Source organism: Sorex fumeus, unplaced genomic scaffold, assembly GCF_029834395.1.
Source record: "Sorex fumeus unplaced genomic scaffold, SorFum_2.1 ptg000007l, whole genome shotgun sequence".
Lineage (NCBI taxonomy): Eukaryota > Metazoa > Chordata > Mammalia > Eulipotyphla > Soricidae > Sorex > Sorex fumeus.
Genome location: NW_026606064.1, coordinates 39,024,821 through 39,045,207, shown reverse-complemented (window position 1 = coordinate 39,045,207; position 20,387 = coordinate 39,024,821). Strand labels below are relative to the sequence as shown.

General features: G+C 41.5%; 1 protein-coding gene and 2 pseudogenes across 2 annotated transcripts in view; 2 read left to right on the top strand and 1 right to left on the bottom strand.

Annotated features, from left to right (window-relative positions):
• The window catches only part of GALNT2 (polypeptide N-acetylgalactosaminyltransferase 2), a 230,287-nt gene that overhangs the window by 123,679 nt on the left and 86,221 nt on the right, over positions 1 to 20,387 (top strand). For both annotated transcript variants that reach the window (XM_056130748.1, XM_056130739.1), the window contains exon 2: positions 3,453 to 3,546. In XM_056130748.1, the coding sequence (XP_055986723.1) occupies positions 3,528 to 3,546 (19 nt within the window). In that variant the 5' untranslated portion in view covers positions 3,453 to 3,527. The remainder of the gene's footprint in view (positions 1 to 3,452; positions 3,547 to 20,387) is intronic.
• Positions 1,212 to 1,387, bottom strand: LOC130016871 (uncharacterized; annotated as a pseudogene).
• On the top strand, positions 4,795 to 13,090 carry LOC130041390 (ubiquitin-60S ribosomal protein L40-like; annotated as a pseudogene).

Below are 20,387 nucleotides of genomic sequence, written 5' to 3'. Positions count from 1 at the left end.
CTGATTTGCTCCATTTGTAGATCTAGTAGAAGACTTTGTCTTTTATGTTCATTTCTAAGAACAAAATGGGCAAGGAGCTTTTAGAACCAATCGAATGCAGATGTGTGCTAATAATAACTAGCAACTTAGATATCTTAAACAGAAGGACTGGACTTGGATTATTTGGTTTCGTTATTGTTTAACAAGGGAGATAAAATTTCAGTGTCACAGTACAACCTGCGGCTCTTTGTGTGTGTGTGTGTGTGTGTGTGTGTGTGTGTGTGTGTGTGTGTGTATAGTTAGCAGAAAATCCTAGACTCCATAAGACCTCTTCCCTCTCTTTCCCTCTCTAGTCTGCTCTTAATCTTAAATAAAGCCAGAGCAGTATTTCTGGAACACAAGTCTCAGAATACTTAGTCTCTTCTGTCTCTTTCCATTTCCTTGGTTTCATTTGGTTCCCTATTTCCAGAATCTGCACCCCTTTTTCCCCTTATTATTTCTACTTGCAAGGTTAATCCTTGCCTCCCTCAGATCTTTTTACATAGTCACTTCACATGCATAGTTCTAGGAGCTGTCCTGATGCTGGTGGTCCTGCCCTTGTACCACGGAGCACTCGTGCTATGCTTTCACTACCTAGTGTTTTCTATGCTTGCTGTGGACGCTCACTTAGGGCAAATGCCTGGTCCCCAGGTTCTCTAGGCACTGACTTTCTCAATGTGCGTTTTAGGTGAAAATAAGAGAATGGAAAATGACAAGTATCTGGAAGGGTGAACTGGTGAGCTATTGAGGTGGTAGACTGTACTCAGAAATTATCAAGAATTTATAATGATCAAACATATTTGCAGATTAAGAGTTAATGTGTTTTACTTTTAATGTTGACCATTTAATTTGGGTAGGGAAACTTGTCCATCTATTGTAGAATAGAAATATTGAAACCATGAGTCTAAAACTAAAGTCAAATCAAATCAAACCACATTCTGTACTTTGTTATTTAAACTTGCAGTGTCTCAGCCCTCTTATCTGTCAAATGGGGATAGTAATGGCACTGTTGGTGTAGGATGGGACTTGGCATCTAATAGATGGCTCTATGAGTGATAATGATTGAAATGATGAGTCTTTTTCTTCTCCCCCCTCATCTCTCATCTTCCTCTCTTTCTTCTCTTTTTCCTCTGTTTTACCCCCACTGCCTCTTTTTTGTTTGTTTGTTTTTAGTTGAAATCACTTAGACTACATCCTCTCCCTTGAACTCTTCCAAGGGAAGAGAAAACCATTCATCAGTGATAAAAGGCAATTGCAAAAGCAACACCTGGAATCACCTTCACGCTCCTTGTGGTTTCAGGTGCTCTGCACAATCAGGGAAACTTCTCTGGTAACAAACTGTAAAGATGATCTCTGAAAGTATAATCTACTGCCTGTTTTTTTTTTCTTCTTCCCCCCTCCTCTTTTTACTTTAGGAAGTGTAGGTAGCAAGGTAATCTGTATTGTTTGACTTGGGAGTCCAGAGCAATATGATCCTTTGTGAATGACAGCCTAGAAATGTTTCTCACGACATTGTAGAAATTATCTGACTCTTGTAACTTAAGTTTTGTCATCTCCTTCCTGATTTATGAAGGGGCATTGGGTAACCTGGACAAAATGCTTAACCAGTCTGTTGGTAGGGAGAAATACACATTTTATTTTCTGAGAAAAATGTTGACTGATTCATGAATATCCATTTGGTGAGCACTACTGTATAAGCCTATAGCTTCACCAGCAATGTTCAGTTTTGATTTTATTTGAGTAGAAGGTTAAGTGGTTTGATCCATTAGCTGACAGTTGGAGTAGGCCAAATTCCTGTGGGGTAAAAATTAATAGACACAATAGACTAGTAGGAGGAAGATACCCCAAAAAAGACAAATTGTGTTTAATTAAGTCTACAGAGTATTCGGGCCAGAGACAGCGAATTAGGCACTTGCCTTATATATATTCCAACTGGGTATAATTCCTGGCACCCCTGGTGGTCCTTGTGCACCACCAAAAGTGATCCCGGAGCTCAGAGCCAGAAGTAAGCCCGAAGCAGAGACAGGTATGCTCCGCCCAGTCCAAAAAAAATCATAGCATGTAACTCTGGTGACTTAATTACTGGTGGGATTTAGTATTCACACATTTCCCTATATCATAGGAATGCTTAGTAGCTTAGATTCTTTCCCACACTTTTCCAAGATCGCCATGAAATCATTGCCAAATAATAAATTGAAAAAATATATATGTTTTAACCAAATCATATTATGAGCAAAATTAAATCTTTCAAAAATTCATTTACAGCCAACTCCTCCCCCCACAAAAAACCTACTTTGATCAATCGGGCCATGTTGCATCACTGCCAAAGCAACCAAAGGAAAAGAGGATGGATCTGAGTAATTACTGTACCTTTGGAGTAGAACTGCAGCTTATTGGCAGAACAAGTTGCATTTGGGAAAATATCTGTGACTTAGGGCAGCCCCTGAGGATTCCTTTCTTGGCAGGGCCTCACTTTACATTTTAGAGAGCCAGCATACCTCCAGTGGTCAGCTTTTGTACAGCATGCAGCCCAGATGGGCATGAGGGAGTACCAACTGGACAAATCTGCACAGATCTGCTGGGCTCTGCTGAGGGAAGCCCATCATCCTAATAGCATCTGCTCTGAAAGATGAACAGTGGATAATGCCTAACTCTGACAAGTTTGCATGGGATAATAACTAGCCATGAGATATTTCTGATTTGGATTACACCTTACTAATTTTTATTCACAGAAATAAGATTTCAGGTGTTTGAATGACATAGATCTATGGTCATCGAGTCGCTAGTTTGATTTTTAATGTTGGTCGATTAGGGTAAATTGTTTGTGAAGATGAGATGAATAAATTCTGCCAGAGTTATATTTTATCCTGGTTTCACATTAAGCCTTTAATTTGCAGCTCTGTTCTATTGGCAGTCCTATTAGAGAAAGCCTTCGGAAAAACTTAGCTGTCCTTTTCCCTTCCTCCACTGTTATTCAGTAGAATTAAATCATTTAACAACCTCCGAGGAGGGCTGAAAGGGGCCTTTAGGGAGAATCCAGTGTTAGGCTGTCTAGAGAGCTCCCTGATTTTAATGGCTTTAACTTAACCACTATTGAAAGATTTTATTTAATTCACTTTCCCTGTTTCTCTTTCGCAACCACACAAATCCTGAAAGATCTCGGAGTCTACAGAATATTTCCTTTCAATATATATACAAATATATATATATATGAGTTGAAAAATCCTTCCCTGGAAAAGAGCAGTATGCCACACTTCTTCCTCTTTGCATCATTATCCACCGAGATGTTCTAGGGTGAAAATCTAGATTTCGTAAGAATTCTCTCTCATGATCATGTCCTGAGGCCACTGGATTCTAAGGCTAATTGATCTAACCTATGAAGGAAGAAATTCTTGAAAATCATTCAGCTCATGTGGTTTCTTTGTTTCCCCTAGGAGGACTGGAATGAAATTGACCCAATTAAAAAGAAAGACCTTCATCACAGCAATGGGGATGAGAAAGCACAAAGCATGGAGACCCTTCCTCCAGGTACTGTGGTGTCCAGAGGCTAGTGGCTGATGGTCTGGAAGTCATTTACTAAATGAATGAGCCGAATGTGGGTGGTATTTGGTGCATACTTACGGGATAGAGATAGGGTTGCTAGAGACACTGTCCCAGAGCAATGCTTTTATGCCTCTGCCTTCCTTAGTGTGTGGAAATTTGTTAAAAGAAAAAAAATGGGGGCTGGAGTGATAGCACAGCAAGTAGGGTGTTTGCCTTGCACGTGGCTGACCCGGGTTTGATTCCCAGCATCCCATATGGTCCCCTGAGCACCACTAGGAGTAATTCCTGAGTACAAAGCCAAGAGTAACCCCTGTGCATCACTAGGTGTGACCCAAACAACAAAAACAAAAAAGAAAAGAAAAAAATGGACATAGAAAATACAGGACAGGGGACAAAAAGAAAGTATAGCAGGTAAGGTGTGGTGCATGTGACTGACCTGGATTTGACCCCCCGCACCACATATACTCCGCCAAGTCTTGTAGGAATGATCCCTAACTCCAGAGCCAGGAGTAATTCTTGAACACCTCTGGGTGTGTCCCAAGGAAACTGCAGCAATAACAAAAATACAAATGATATGAACTACTTTTAAAAGTACTTCTGAGTACTTTTTTAAAAAATTTTTTATTAGTGAAACACCATGAGGTACAGTTGTAAACTTAAAACTTTTTGTGTTTGGGTTTCAGTTATACAATGATCTAGTACCCATCCCTCCACCAGTGCCCATTCTCCACCACCACTGATCCCAGTATCCCTCCCACCCCCCACCCCCCATCTCAACCTGCCTCTGTGGCAGGGCATTCCCTTTTGTTCTTCAGAGTACTTTTAATGCTTTCTGGCTCAGCAAAATGGAGCACAAAAATGCCACAACAGAGGTTTCTCATTTTCTCACTGCCTTCATACATAACTTTTGTCCATTATTAATATCCCCACCAGAGTGGGATGTTGGTTATAAGTGATGAACCAACTTTGGCATATTACTATACCTAATGCAAAGGTCACAGGAACATCTGGGCTTCATTGACCAGGAACAAGAGCCTTAATCGACCTGACACAACCTGGAAAGTAAATCCATCCATCATGGGCTATAATAGCATTCTTTGAAGAGAAATATCTGGCTTTATGCCAAGTAAAGGTAGGATGATCCTACAGTGTACATATTTAGGCAATTTCTCAGGAGAACAATGCTTATTTATGAGCAGGAACAGTGGGCATGCCAGTTTAACATACATTATCATGTACATGGCATTTATGGAAATTGGCAGAGAAATGTCATCAGGAGTATGTTACTTCATAGGGGTAAATGAAAAAGTTGACAAGGAGGCAGTATCCACTGACCCGTTATTTTCAGTCAAGGGACTGGGGAAAAGTAAAAAGATATGTATGATAAGTACTGATATGTACTTATCAGTACAAAGATTAGTTTTTGTTTTGATCTGTTCTACTAAGCAAAAAGAATGTAAGGGTATAGCCACTCCTAGGGGAGGGTTGTCACATCCTCCCAACTCATGTCTTCAGCCAGTTTTTTATTTCTATTTGTTTTTGTTACATAATTTGGGGAATATACCTGAGAGAGTTCAGGGATCATTTCTGGTGGTACAGGGGATTGAACATGGACCCTTTGCATGCAAGACTTGTGCTCCAACCCATTGAGCTATCTCTCTGGTCCTGTTTTTGTTTTGTCAATATCAATCCCAAAGAGTTTGTCTTAGTTTTTACAATTAAGGAAAGCTTATGATGAACCAACTTTGGCATATTACCATACCTAATGCAAAGGTCACAGTAACATCTGGGCTTCATTGACCAGAAACAAGAGCCTTAATCGACCTGAAGCAACCTGGAAAGTAAATTCATCCATCATGGGCTATAATAGCATTCTTTGAAGAGAAATACCAGGCTTTATGCCAAGTAGCTTTACCCATAGAGTGCTTGTCATGGGTGCATAAAGCCCTGGATTCAAACCCTAGTACCCGCCACCCACCCCCCGCTACCCTCACAAAACAAAGGATGTACAAGGTTTCTGCAGGATTGCTGAATGATATTTTGTTGTCTGGATTTAGCCCAGTTTATTAATTTTGCCTGCTGAGGACATCCACTTGCTTTATCTTTTGGCAAATTTAAACATGTTATAAACATCTGTATAGATGTTTTCATGTATTATTAGTTTTCATTTGGGTGAAAACCAAAGGGATGCAGCTCTTTGGATGATATCATAAGGATTTATTTATTTTTATAGGAAATTGCTAAACTCTCTTCCCAACTTTGCTATTTTACATTCCTAACAATGAATGAGAGGTCCATTTGCCCCATTTCCTTGGCTGCATTTGGTGCTAGAGTTTGGGATTTGGGCAGTAATAGTAGTACTTCGCCAGGGCCCCTTGAAGGGGAGCGGGTTGAGTTTCCCTCTCTGCCCCAACCAGGGCTCCGGCAGCCGAAGACCTCCAGAACCAGTCACCACCATGCTGAGACCACTCTCCACACGCATGAAGATACCGGCAGAGGAACAAAGGCATGCGGGTCCCGGGGCTGAGATCTCCAAGCTTGCTCGGATCGGGGCTGAGCATCCTCCACCCAAATCCTCCAAATTCCATTAGGCAGGGGTCACACCCACCAACTGGCCCCCTGGCGCCATGTAATCCCATCAACGGCCAAGACTCAGAGACTATAAAACCCAGTTTCCGGAAGCACGCGGCCACATTCGCAGCCGCGTGACATCTTATTATCTCAGTCCTACTTTGGACAAACTGCCAGGCTACCGAATGTAACCTGCCCACACGGCAGAGTCTGGCAAACTCCCCATGGTGTGCCCAATATGCCAAATACCAGTAACAATGATGGGTCTCATTCTCCTAACTCTGAAAAAGCCTTGAATATGGCACTTTTTAAAAAAATTTCAGGGCTAGGACGAAGGAGACATTACTGGGGCCTGCTCGAGGCAATCGACGAATAACAGAATGGTCGTGATCGAGTAGTACTTCATTGGTAATTTATTGCTGTTTAATTTATAACTCCCTAAAATAACGTACTATCTTTGCATATGCTATTTGCCATCTGTTTTATCTTCTTTGCTTAGGTGTCTGTTCAGGCCTTCTGTCCATTTTGTAATTGGGCTGCTCATTTTCTTCTCTTGGAGTTTTGAGTATTCTTTGTATGTTTTGTGTAATGGTGCTTTATAAGATACGATGTTCTCTCAGTCTGACATTTCTTCTTCTCTTGATAAATGTCTTCTCCAGAGCAGAGGAATTTAATGATTTCTGATTATCAGAAATCATTATTCTGATTTTTTATCATGGCATTTTTTTTATCTATAAGGTCACATAAAATTTTTTGTGTATTAATTTCTAAGAGTTTGATATTCATAATTAGGTCACTGATTGGTTTTTAATTTATGAGACTGTAAGGTCTTTAGATTTTACTTTTCATAGGTATCTAGTTGTGCCAGTAACATTTTCTGAAGACAACCTTTGCTCCATAGCCTTTTTTAGTTTTTCCAGAGATCAGCTGACTGTTTTTTATAGATATTCTGTTCCAGATATAGTTGTATATTCATGCCTCCAGTACTACAGTCTTGATTACTTTAACTTGATATTAAATATCCAAATTGGATATTTTAGTCCTCCAACTTAGTTCATCTTCTAAGTGTTGAAGCTTAGATGTGTTGAAGTGTGTGCTTCAGTTCAAATTGGTAAGAATTTGACATCTTGACAATGTGTCTTTCTATCTTTCACTGTCCTCCCATTGTTCATCGATTTGCTCGAACGGGACCAGTAACGTCTGCATTGTGAGACTTGTTGTTACTGTGTTTGGCATATCGAATACATCACGGGTAGCTTGCCAGGCTTTGCCGCGCAGGCGAGATACTCTCGGTAGCTTGCTGGGCTCTCTGAGAGGGGCAGAGGAATCGAACCCGGCTCAGCCGGGCTGGCTGCATGCAAAGCAAATGCCCTTCCGCTGTGCTGTTGCTCTATCTGTCTTTCTATCTATGAACATCAAAAATGTTTTCATTTTTCTTTTTTTTTAAGCAGTTTTTGAGTTTTGCTTATACAAATTTTGTGCCAGTTTCTTAGATTTATACTGAAGTCTTTCATTTTGGAAAGTAGGAATACAAATGACTTTTTTAGCTCTCAATTTGTTCACTATTTGTGGGAATGCAATTGAATTCTATAAATTTAATCTTCAAAAAAGTTGGAAAACTTGTGACCAAGTATTGATTAATTCTAGAAGTTTCTGTTGATTCTCTCAGTCTTTTTACTTTTACTTTTAAATCATTTTTTATCGAGGTATTGGGATTTACAATTACATTAATTAGAGTTTACATACACGCATCTTCCCAATACCACAGTCATCATCCGAGAGCCTGCTTCCCTCTACCAGTATCCCAAGGAAGGGCCCCTCCCCCCTGCACCCTCTTAAATAAGTTCAGTTCTACAGACAGGAATCTTTAGTTCTTTTGACTTTGACCATTTTCTATTCCTTTACTATGTTTTTTTTATTCCACACACAGGAAAAGAGCCTTTTCGTTTTGTTTTTTTTTTTTTAATTGTGGAGGTGGTGATACCTACATACATACAGATGAATAAAGCTAATTTCCTGAAGCTCCATAAAATTGTAAATCAAGGATAATTCAATAAGTTAATTTTCAAGAACTATATATTCTTCACATTTATGTAAATTTTTAATAATACTGTACATCTGTGTGAATACCTTTTAAAATTTACGTGAAATAGATAAATCCTACATATGTAAGATTTACAAAGAGTGAAAAGAATTTAAATAATTTTATGGGGAGAATCTGAATAATCTCATTTATGTTATAAAATATTATCATAGTTTATATGTCTGCATTAATAAAAGATTGCAGTCAAAATCTCTGGATGTTAAAAAACACTTGATCATATATAATCGTATGAAACATTAATTCATTATTGAAAAGTATAAAATTCCTTAACAAGCTAGGTGCGGAGAAACCTTCCGAGGTCTAGTAGAGACCAGCCATAAACACCATGAGTAGTCACCATACTCAATGCTTGGGTTTCAGTTATACAGTGATCGAGTACCCATCCCTCCACCAGTGCCCATTCACCACCAATGATCCCAGTAGCCCTCCCACCACCCCTCCATCCCCCCATCCCACTGTCCTCTGTGGTAGGGCATTCCCTTTTGTTCTCTCTTTGGCTTACTACCTTCATACCGGACAGTTATCTTGAATTATATCTCAAGAATAATTGCCTTCCTCTTCTAATTAGATGCAGGAAACAGATGGGTATTTTATAGATGTAAGAGAATGTGGGGGGAAAATCCAGGGGCAAGAGAGATAGTACAGCAGGTAAGGTAGCTTTCCTTGCATGTGACTGACCTGGATTTGATCTTCAGTATCCCATATTGTCTCCCAAGCACCAATAGGAGTAATTTCTGAGTGCAGAGCCAGAAGTAAGCCCTGAGCATCAGTGGGAATGTCTCCTAAAAGCCAAAAACAACAACAGCAAAAAGCAATGTGAAAAAAATCCATAATATCAAGAAACATTGAAAACACAGTATCTGTATACTTGGTTGTTTACCCTCATAATTACCTGACTAGAAATTTCAGTTTTAATCCTGCCTGGCTTTATGAGAAAGTATCCTTCCATACATTGCTGGTCCAGGAAAAAGAAATTTTTTTTTTGATGTGGTTATTCTTTTTGGACCATACTGTTCTGTGTTTTGAGGGAATGCTAGGTGGTACTTGAGGTACATATAATGCTGTGGATCAGACTTGGGGCTCTCACATGTGCTCCCTTCAAACCATCTTCTCAGACATTAAAATTCAAAGTTTAATGTAAATTTCTACTGAGTGCATTTCTTTTATCTTGTGTAAAGTTAAAAAGAAGACCACACCTTCTACAAGATCATTGTGGGTAATTTTAATGCCAAGATAGGACCGAGAAGATCAGCTGAAGAACTTCACATCGGGACCCATGGCCTAGAATGGAACGAACAGGATGAGAGACTGTCTGAGTTCATCATGTCGACCAAGACCATTCATGGTAACTCACAGTTCCAGAAGGCAGAATCTAAACGATGGACATGGGAGTCTCCCGGTGGACGATTCCACAACGAAACAGACCACATCATATTCAATCGACGGTTTTGCCTGACTGATGTCGCTGTTGTCCCAAAATTTCGAACGGGATCGGACCACCGTCTCCTTCGTGCAAAATTCTACTTCACAGAGCGGGGAGAAAGGGCTGCAAAGTTCAAAAAGAGAACTCCCAGAATGACCACCAACTGGGAACTCTTTGGTACTATTGCGGCAACATGGGAAGATGCCATTGTTGACAACATTGACGAGGAATACGATCGACTGGTTCAGCACCTCCATGAATGTGCGAGGAACGCCAAGAGAGAGATAGCCACAAAAAGTCGCCTATCTTCGAAAACTCTTGAGCTAATTCGCCAGCGTGGTTTGGCGCATGCCTCAGGCAACCGCAAGCTAACGTCCGAGCTTGCAAAGCAGTGCAGAGATGCGATCAAGGAAGACCTCAAAGAGAGAAGAGCAGAAGTACTGGTAGATGCGGCAGAAGCCGGGAAAAGTATTCGTAACGCCCGCCTGTCCTTCGCCAACTATAAGACCAAGATGACTGCCCTCCGATGTCCTGATGGATCCATCACATCCTCCAGAACGGCAATGGAGAAGATTATCCATGACTTCTACTCAAATCTCTTCGATAGCCATGTCCACTTGCCGACATACCAAATTCCACAGGATGGGTATGTCGTTCCCAACGTTCTCCCTTCCGAAATCCGACACGCCATTTCGTTGGTAAAGAAGCAAACAGCACCCGGCCCAGACAAGGTCAGACCTGAACACCTGAAGAACCTGCCGTCAGTACTCATCAATACACTGGCTCGGCTCTTCACTCGCTACCTGTCTGAATGCAAGGTTCCGTCCCAATGGAAAACCAGCAGGACCGTACTACTGTTCAAGAAGGGAGACATCCATGACATTGGCAACTATCGCCCGATCTGCCTATTGTCTGTCATCTACAAGCTGTTCACTCGAGTCATCCTGAATAGGATTGGCAGAACACTAGATGAAGGACAACTATGCGAGCAAGCCGGGTTCCGCAAAGGATTCAGCACCATCGACCATATCCACACGGTAACCAAGCTCATTGAGGTTTCTCGGGAGTTCAAGATGCCGCTCTGCTTAACGTTCATTGATTTAAAGAAGGCCTTTGATTCTGTTGAGACGGAAGCGGTCATTGAAGCCCTAGCCAATCAGGGCATTCAAGCCCAATACATCAGGATCCTCCGTGAGCTGTATTGCGGATTCACTACCAGGATCTCACCATTCTACAAAGAAGTGATCGTTGATGTCAAGAGAGGGGTGCGGCAGGGTGATACCATTTCACCGAAACTCTTCAGTGCCACCCTCGAGAACATCATGCGACGACTGGAATGGGAAGGAATGGGAGTGAAGATAGATGGTCGGCAACTACACCACCTCCGCTTTGCTGATGACATTGTTTTAATAACACCAAACATCAGCCAAGCGGCACAAATGCTGGCCGACTTTGACCGTGAGTGTGGAAAGGTAGGACTACAGCTGAATCTTACGAAGACAATGTTTATGAGAAACAGCCTTGTTCCTGACGCCCCATTTGCTCTCAATGGAACGACCATCTCCGAATGCAACAGCTATGTGTACCTAGGTCGAGAGGTCAACATGAGAAATGACCTGGCACCCGAGCTGCGCAGGAGGAAGAGAGCGGCTTGGAACGCCTTCAAGAACGTCGAAAAAATAGTTAAGAGGACGAAGAACCTCCGGCTCCGGGCACATCTCTTTGATTCCACTGTTCTTCCTGCATTAACATATGCCTCAGAGACCTGGGCCCTACGCAAACAAGATGAGAACGCCATTCAGGTCTCCCAAAGAAGAATAGAAAGAGCTATGCTTGGAATATCACGTTTCACTCAAATGAGAGAACGAATCCGGAGTTCTGACATCCGTCGACGATCAAGGATCAGGGACGCTGTCTCATATGCCAAGGTGTCGAAAATCAGATGGGCTGGTCACGTAATGAGATTTAAAGACGACCGTTGGACTAGAGCTGTTACTGATTGGATTCCACGGGATGTCAAGAGACCGCGTGGCCGCCCACCTACCAGATGGTCAGACTTCTTTGTCAAGATCATGAATGATCGGTTTGAGGCCCTCCATGTTCCCGGAGCGAAGGGATGCCATTGGGCTACACTAGCACGCGACAGGGACAAATGGAGACGTTACTGGCGCCCGCTCGAGCAAATCGACGACTAACGGGAAGTTAAGTGATATAAGTGAAAGTTAAAAAGTTTCTAGTTAAACCATGGTTAGTTTGATATTTCTGTATTGTATTCAATAGCAATATTTAAATATCCCTCCAAACACTGCTTTTGCTTAATTGTATAATTTTAATTAGATATTTTCATTTTGTTGAACATATTTTTGTTCCTCTTGAGAATTTTTCCTTTAGTCCTTGTGTTCTTTAACAGTATGCTGTTAATCTCCGAAGTATTCGAGGAAATTTTCTAGCCTTAAAAAAATACTTTTTTTTGATTTAAATTCATTATGGTCTAAGAATATTATATCATTGTATCACTGTCATCCTCTTCATCAATTTCCTCGAGCAGGCACCAGTAACATCTCCTTCATCCTAAAGGTAAAGGTAAAGGTAAAGGCCCTCCTGTCGATCGTCGATTTGCTCCAGCGGGCCCAGTAACGTCTCCATTGGAGTCTTTGTTGTTACTGTGTCTGGCATATCGAATACTCTCGTAGCTTGCCGGGCTCTCCGAGAGGGGCGGAGGAATCGAACTCGGGTCGGCCATGTTGGCCGCTTGTAAGGCGAACGCCCTACCCGCTGTGCTATTGCTCCAGCCCTCCTTCATCCTAGCCCTGAGATTTTAGAAAGTGCCACATTCGAGGCTCTTTCAGGGTCAGAGGAATGAGATCCATCACTGTTACTGGGTTTTGGCATATCCAGTAGGCCACAGGGAGTTTGCCAGACTCTGCTGTGCAGGCAGGATATTCTCGGCAGCCTGCCTAGCGCTTCCGGGAGCTGTGTTCCACAGTCACTGGGTCTTGGCTCTTTCTCATTAACGAGGAGGCTTAGCGGGTCAATGCCAGTGGCCTTGCAGGAGACGGAGAGATGTAGATCTTTGTGAAGACCATCACCCTTGAGGTGGAACCCAGTGACACCATTGAGAATGTCAAAGCCAAAGTCCAGGACAAAGAGGGCATCCTGCTCGACCAGCAGTGTGTGATTTTTGCGACAAACAGCTGGAGGATGGCCTCACCCTCTCCGACTACAATATCCACAAAGAATCTACCCTGCATCTGGTGCTGCGCTTCCGTGGGGGCATCATTGAGCCCTTGCTGCACCAGCTGGCCCAGAAGTACAACTGTGAGAAGATGATCTGCCGAAAGTGCTACGCCCGCCTGCACCACCGTGCCGTCAACTGCTGCAAGAAGTGCGGGCACACCAACAACCTGCGCCCCAAGAAGAGGCTCAAATAAGGAAGTCTGCTCATGCGTGCCCGCCCCCCCTCCGCTGCCGTTATTGAGACCCTGCTGCCTCAATAAAATTACCCTTTGATTGACTGGGAAGAATGTTGTATAATATATATATATATATATATATATATATATATATATATATATATATGGGCTGGAGCGATAGCACAGCGGGTAGGGCGTTCGCCTTACAAGCGGCCAACATTGGCCTACCCGAGTTCGATTCCTCCGCCCCTCTCGGAGAGCCCGGCAAGCTACCGAGAGTATTCGATATGCCAGACACAGTAACAACAAAGTCTCCAATGGAGACGTTACTGGGCCCGCTCGAGCAAATCGACGATCAACAGGAAGGCCTTTATTTTTATATATATTTTTTTGCATTTAAATTTTTTTATTTTATAAAACAGTTCATGAGGCTGGAGCAATAGCATAGTTGGTAGGGCATTTGCCTTGCACAAACTCGACCCAGGTTTGATTCCCAGCAACTCATATGGTCCCCTGAGCACCACCAGGAGTAATTCCTGAGTGCAGAGCTAGGAGTAACCCCTGTGGATTGCCGGGTGTGACCCAAAAAGCAATAAATAAATAAATAAATAAATAAATATAAAGTAGTTCACAATGTTTGGTTACATTTAGTATTTAAACACCAATCCCATGACCATTACACCTTCCCACCATCATATTTTGCGTGTTTCCATCCTGAACCCCAATCGCTGCCCCAAAGCAGAACCAAAATAATATATTTTGTATTGTTTGTTATTAAAAAAAAAACACTAAAAATGCTACAAAAAAAGTATTCTTAGAGGAAAGAGTCTGAAGATTGTTGTATTTCACCCAGGGACCATTAAGTCCTTCTACAAGAGATCACTAGCATGTTGTTAAAGGTTGAGCCTTGTGTGCTTTTTATATATGTATCTGTTAAAAAAAAAAGAGAGAGAGAGAGAAAGAAAAAGTATATTCTCCCTCTAAGATTGGTTGCCTTCTACTTTGAACCCTTTCAAATAAATGTGTTGCCGTAATCTTGGAGTATGAGTAGGGTGTGTTGTTTGAAGTATTGTGAGGCCACAAATGTGGCCGCACAGTCCAGGATTACATTCACTCATGGGTGATGCTCTATCCAAGCATGTGGAGAGTAGCTATGAGCGTGGCGGCAGCTAGGTTCTGGAGATTGTTGGCAGCCAGGACTGGGTCCCTTGGCACAGAGAGGGGTCTCACCTGTCCCCTCTCTGGGATGCCCCAAGTGAAACACCCTAGAGTGGGGCCGGCAGCATGGTTATGGCAAGTGTCATGTTATGCTCCCTTCTGGGAGAGAAGAATATGCGATCTGAATGGTCTATAATAAACATTCTTTTAAGTTGTTAGGGTGAATTTCATGGTCCAAAATGAGAATGGGCACTGGTAGAGGGATGGGTACTCGATCATTGTATAACTGAAACCCAAGCACAAAAGTTTGTAAGTTTACAACTGTACTTCATGGTGTTTCACTTAAAAAATTATTTTAGTCACTGTTTCTTTGGAGGTGCAGAAGCTTCTTAGTTTAAGATAGTCCCATTTATCTATCTCTGTTTTCACTTGCTCGGCCAGTGGCGTGGCATCTTTGAAGATACCATTAGCTTCAATGTCATGGAGGGTTTTGCCAACTTTATCTTCAATGTACCTTATGGTTTCTGGTCTGATGTTGAGGTCTTTAATCCATTTTGATCTTACTTTTGTACATGGTGTTAGGCAGAGTTCTGAGCCTATTTTTTTGCATGTAGCCGTCCAGTGATGCCAACACAATTTATTAAAGAGGCTTTCCTTACTCCACTTCACATTACTTGCACCTTTATCAAAGATTAGATGAGCATATGATTGAGGGGAGATGTCAGTGTATTCAACCCTGTTCCATTGGTCTGCAGTTCTGCCTTTGTTCCAGTACCATGCTGTTTTAATTATTACTGCTTTGTAGTACAGTTTGCTTTGTAGTACTCCAAAGAAACAGTGACCAAAATACAAAGACAGTCTACAGAATGGGAAAGGATATTCACCGAATACACATCTGACAAGGGGTTGATATCCAGGATATACAAAATACTGGTTAAACTCCACAAGAAGAAAACATCCAACCCCATCCAAAAATGGGGCAATGAAATGAACAGAAACTTTCTCAAAGAAGAAATCCGAATGGCAAAAAAGCACATGAGAAAATGCTCTACATCATTAATCATCAGGGAGATGCAGATCAAAACCACAATGAGATACCATCTCACACCTCAGAGACTGGCCCACATTCAAAAGAACAAAAGCAACCGATGCTGGCGTGGATGTGGCGAGAAAGGGACACTCCTTCACTGTTGGTGGGAATGTCCACTGGTTCAGCCCTTCTGGAAAACAGTATGGACGATTCTCAAAAAATTAGAAATTGAGCTCCCATTTGACCCAGCAATACCACTCCTGGGAATATATCCCAGAGAGGCAAAAATGTATAGTCGAAGTGACATCTGCACTTGTTTGTTCATTGCAGCCCTCTTTACAATAGCCAGAAACTGGAAGAAACCTGAATGCCCAAGAACAGATGACTGGTTAAAGAAACTTTGGTACATCTACACAATGGAGTACTATGTAGCTGTTAGAAAAGATGAAGTCATGAAATTTACATACAAGTGGTACAATATGGAAAGTATCATGCTAAGCGAAATGAGTCAGAAAGAGAGGGATAGACATAGAAAGATTGCATTCATCTGGGGGATATAAAGTAACAAAGTATGAGATTAATACCCAAGAATAGCTGAGATCAGCACCAGGAGGATTACTCCATAACTTAGAGGCCAGCCGGGTATCCTAGAGGAAAGGGCTATTCAGATAGAGAAGGGAGCACCAAATAAAGGATGTTTGGAGGATCCTCCCAGGAGGGGAGATGCATGTCGAAAGTAGACTATGGACTGAACATGTTTGCCACTCAATGCCTCTTTTGCAGACCACAACACCCAAAAGGAGAGAGAGAACACAGGGGATTGCCCTGCCACAGAGACGGGGGGATGGGGGGATGGGGGTGGGAGGGATATTATCCATGGTGGTGGAAAATGGGCACTGGTGGAGGGATGGGTATCTGATCATTGTATAATTGAAACCAAAGCACAAAAAATTGTAAATCTACAACTTTAAAAAAAATAAAATAAAATAAAAAAAAATTATTTTAAAAAATACATGATTTTCTCTTATGAATGTTCCATGTGAACTTGAATATATCTTACACTGTTTTTGGATGAGACAGTCTATACATGTCACATATCTCCAGTTAACTGATATTGTTGAGTTCAGCAATGCCCATTTACTGCCTGCTTATCTGAACATTTCTTGTAGCGGGGTGAAGTGTAAGAATGAATCAGTGTCTTGCTCCTAACAGTTCTATAAGCCTTGTGTTTATATGTTCTGTTGTTGGGCACATACACACTAAGCATCTTGACTGATCTCTTTATTTACTAAAAGCTGTTTAAATAGATATTTATAAAGTATTTTTCTTGGTACCAGGGAGCTAGCTCAGTAGACTGGATCACATGCTTTGTTTGCAGGCATATGAAGGAGTGTTGATTGTCACATATTATCAGAAAAATTCTAATTCAGAGGACAATGAGAATGACATATATCAAACATCTGGAAACAGCAAGATGTTGGCAGAGTTTTAGTGAGAAAGGAATCTTCATTCACTGTGCTTGGGATGTTATGTTCCATCATTTTGGGCATCATTTTTATCTTTGCTTTACGGATTGTAATTTTTTGTTGTCATACTCTCAAGTTCAGAGATTCTTTCCTAACTATTTTTTAGCCACTCTGCATTAATGAGTTTGTTAAAGCCATTCTCCATTTCTGTTGTGGTATCTATGTGTGTGTGTGTGTGTGTGTGTGTGTGTGTGTGTGTGTGTGTGTGTGTGTGTGTTTTGGGCACACCTAGCAGTGTTCAGGCTTATTCCTGACTGCACTCAGGGGTCATTCCTGGCAAACTCAGGGGACCATATTGGATGCTGGGGATCTAACCCAGGCCGGCTACATGCAAAAGGCAGGCACTCTTTCTGCTGTATTATTGCTCCCGCCTCTATTTTAATATCATTGATCACTAGCATTTCTTTCTGTTCATATTATCAATGTGTTAGGGTTCTTACCATATTGATTATCATTAAACTTCTGGTGTGATTATTATCATACATATATAGCTGAGTCTGATTTTGATGCTTGCATCTTTTTCTCTTTTTTTTTTCCTCTTATAAACTATGATTTGTCTGTTAATATGCTCTGGAATATTTTTCTTAAAGGCTAGATATGATGTACTGAACAAAAGTAATATCAGTAATTAGGACTTTATCAATGTGATAATAAGCTGTGAATGTGTATTGGGGGGGGTTCAGTCTTGTGGTGTCAGGTCTTTTAGTGACCTTGTGCTCTTGATCCATGAACTTCATAAGAGTGTCTCAGTTTCTCTATTTCTTAAGTGGTACAGGGTGGTTAGACTTGACTAGAACTGGGCATGTTCTTTCACCCAAAGGAAAGCTAGAGAAGTTTGGGTATTTCCCTTCCTATTTCTAGAGTTGCAATAACAGTTTACCTGTAGAGTAGACCTTGTTTAAGAATATAGTATTTTGGTAGATTTTTAAATGATTTCTTGTCTAGTTCCTCTTCTGGTATTTGAGTGTTGAGTATTCCCACAGGATTGCTGTCCCACTTGGAATGTTCATCTCTTAGACTCACTCACAGTCAATCTCCAGCGGTTTATCAGTTACATTTCAGGCTGTACTGACCAAGGGCTATACACTGGTGCTGCCCAGGTGCTGTAAACTTACTTATGTCCAGTAAGTTGTGATTCTCTCTTTACTGCTGCCATTCCATTGTGGAGTAGCAGTTTCCTCCAGGACTTTGCTTGAAGCAGCTAGATTTAGGGTGAATCGGTGACTGCCAAGTTCATCCCATGCTAGACCAGAAATAGAAAGGTTTTTTTTTTTTTTTTGTCAAAGTTTGGCTTTCCCCGTGACAGAGGCTTTGTATATTCATCGATCTTACAGAAGGTAGACATGCATCCCCTCAGAGAGTACAGGCCCTTGCTGTCTACATTCTTCACATTATCTCAGTAGCACCAGACATAGGAAAGTTTAAAGGCTGCTGTTTTATAGACAAGGAATAACATCAAACATTTACTGACTTTCCTAAGGTCAGGTCACTAGTGACCGGATTGAACCTTGATCTCCAGTCCCCTGCTCAGGCCATTACCTTTGTTCCCAAAACCTGAACTCTCCTATTCCAGTTCTTACACTTTTAGTATTCAGAAATCAGAAAGAAACTGGAAAGAGGGTGTGAGGATGTATTATGCTGACATGTTCAGGCTCAAAAATTGTGTAGCTCTGGAAAGCAATATCTATAACATGCCCTATGTAAGAATACTGAATAAGAATAATTCTGAATAAGAATCTCTTTGAATCCAGAAAATCTCTTGGAATCATGAAGGATTGCTGAAGGGGGGAAGTTTGGAAGGATTTGCTCCAAGAACTGAGTCTATGCAAGGCACTAAGAAATCTACAACTTGAAGTGAACAATAAAACTTGTTTCTTTCTTTCTTCAACCAACATGCTGACTTCTGTACTTCCTGTGACCCAGATGAGACATAGTTCTAAGAAGAGATCTCATAGGGTAGGATTCATTCACTTAGTGCACCTGGAACTCAGGGATGGATCTTCAACAAAAATATATCAAAACCAAGTCATTTTAAAACAACAGCCAGTCTCTCCCAACCACAAAGGGACCCAAATAATTAAAACTGAAAATGATGCTAACCAGATCTGTCACACCTAATCCAATACTTCTTATATGGACTTAATTTCAAAAGGGTTGTAGGAATGAACTCATAGTCTATAAAAGGCATATGCTGTGATTTGGTATTTATAAATTCAGGTTGCTAGTGTTCACGGTCAAAATTGCACTCTTGATCCTGCACTATACTTTGTCAAAAAGCCCTTCTGGCTCCATGGCAGAACTCAACTTCACTCTTCAGGTCCTACAGAGTCATTGCTGGTATGAAAGAAAATGAAGGTCATGACCCCAACCCCCTGGTCTCCCATGGAAGACTGTCATTTCTTAGGAAGCTCTAATGAAATTCCTGATTCTACCCCAAAATAGGAAGGACTTGGATAAAGAACGGAATCAAAATGATAACCTGGGAGTTTGTGACCATGACTTGATCCAGGTGCCATGGGCTCCAAAATGAGGCTACACAAGGCAATCTTTTGGAGTATTAGAAGAAAATAGGTATTTTTAGATAGTTTCCTGATCCTTTATAGTATATATAAAATACATTTTAGAAATCAGCAATAGATTAGAATGATAACGTGTATAATTTCTGATTATTTTTAATAAACTATGGGGACTGGGATAGATATATACTCAATACTTTCGCTCACTGGGCTTATTGTGAAAAAAGTTAGCGGCCGTTACTTGGGGGACAACATGCTGTTACAGCTGGCTTCCTTATCTGCTAGTGGCTTTTGTGGCCATGCTGAATGATATGAAGCTCTTATATGGCTTATTGTTTCTTCTTCCCATGCATCTATATAGAGCTTCTAGATATCACCAAGATAATAAGAAGCCACCAAGTTTCTGCACAGTCCCCTTACACAGTGGACAGTTCCGTGACTAGTGATTCTAGTGGTTTTGACTATGCCCATGATATTGGGGGGGGGGGAGCAGTATTTTATGTTGTTTTGTCTTGGGGGTGGTTGTGGGAAGAAGGCTACACACAGGCTCAACCTGATTCTTGGCTCTGTGCTCAAGAGTGAGCCTTGGCAGTACTCAAGGGACTGGCAAGCACTTTACCACCTACACTGCCCTTGCAGCCCTGGAAAATACATTTCTTAATCAAAGAAGTAGTTTTTAAACAAGCAAACACTCTGGAAAAATAAGAAATCAGACCAGCTCACCAAAAAATTATTAATTGTAAAAAGAAAAATTTCAGTATATTCCTATCCATTGAAGATAAAGAAAAACAACTATACAACTATTAAGAAATGAAAACTGAGAGATGACCCCAGTTATCGTGCCAGGCTGAACTTTATCCAGGACAACCAGAGGCATGTGGGCGAGTCTCTCAGTCTGCCTCAACACAACCCTGGCAAAAACCTCCAGAACCCAATCACCCACAGGCTCTGTTAGAGCCCTTCACTCATGAGAATGAATCCCATGAGACCCCAGGTATGCAGCTTTTGTGATGGGAACTTCCAGTTTCTTACCGAGCTGGGAATGGGCAATCTTCACCCATATCCCTGTCTTCCCACAGCTTAGT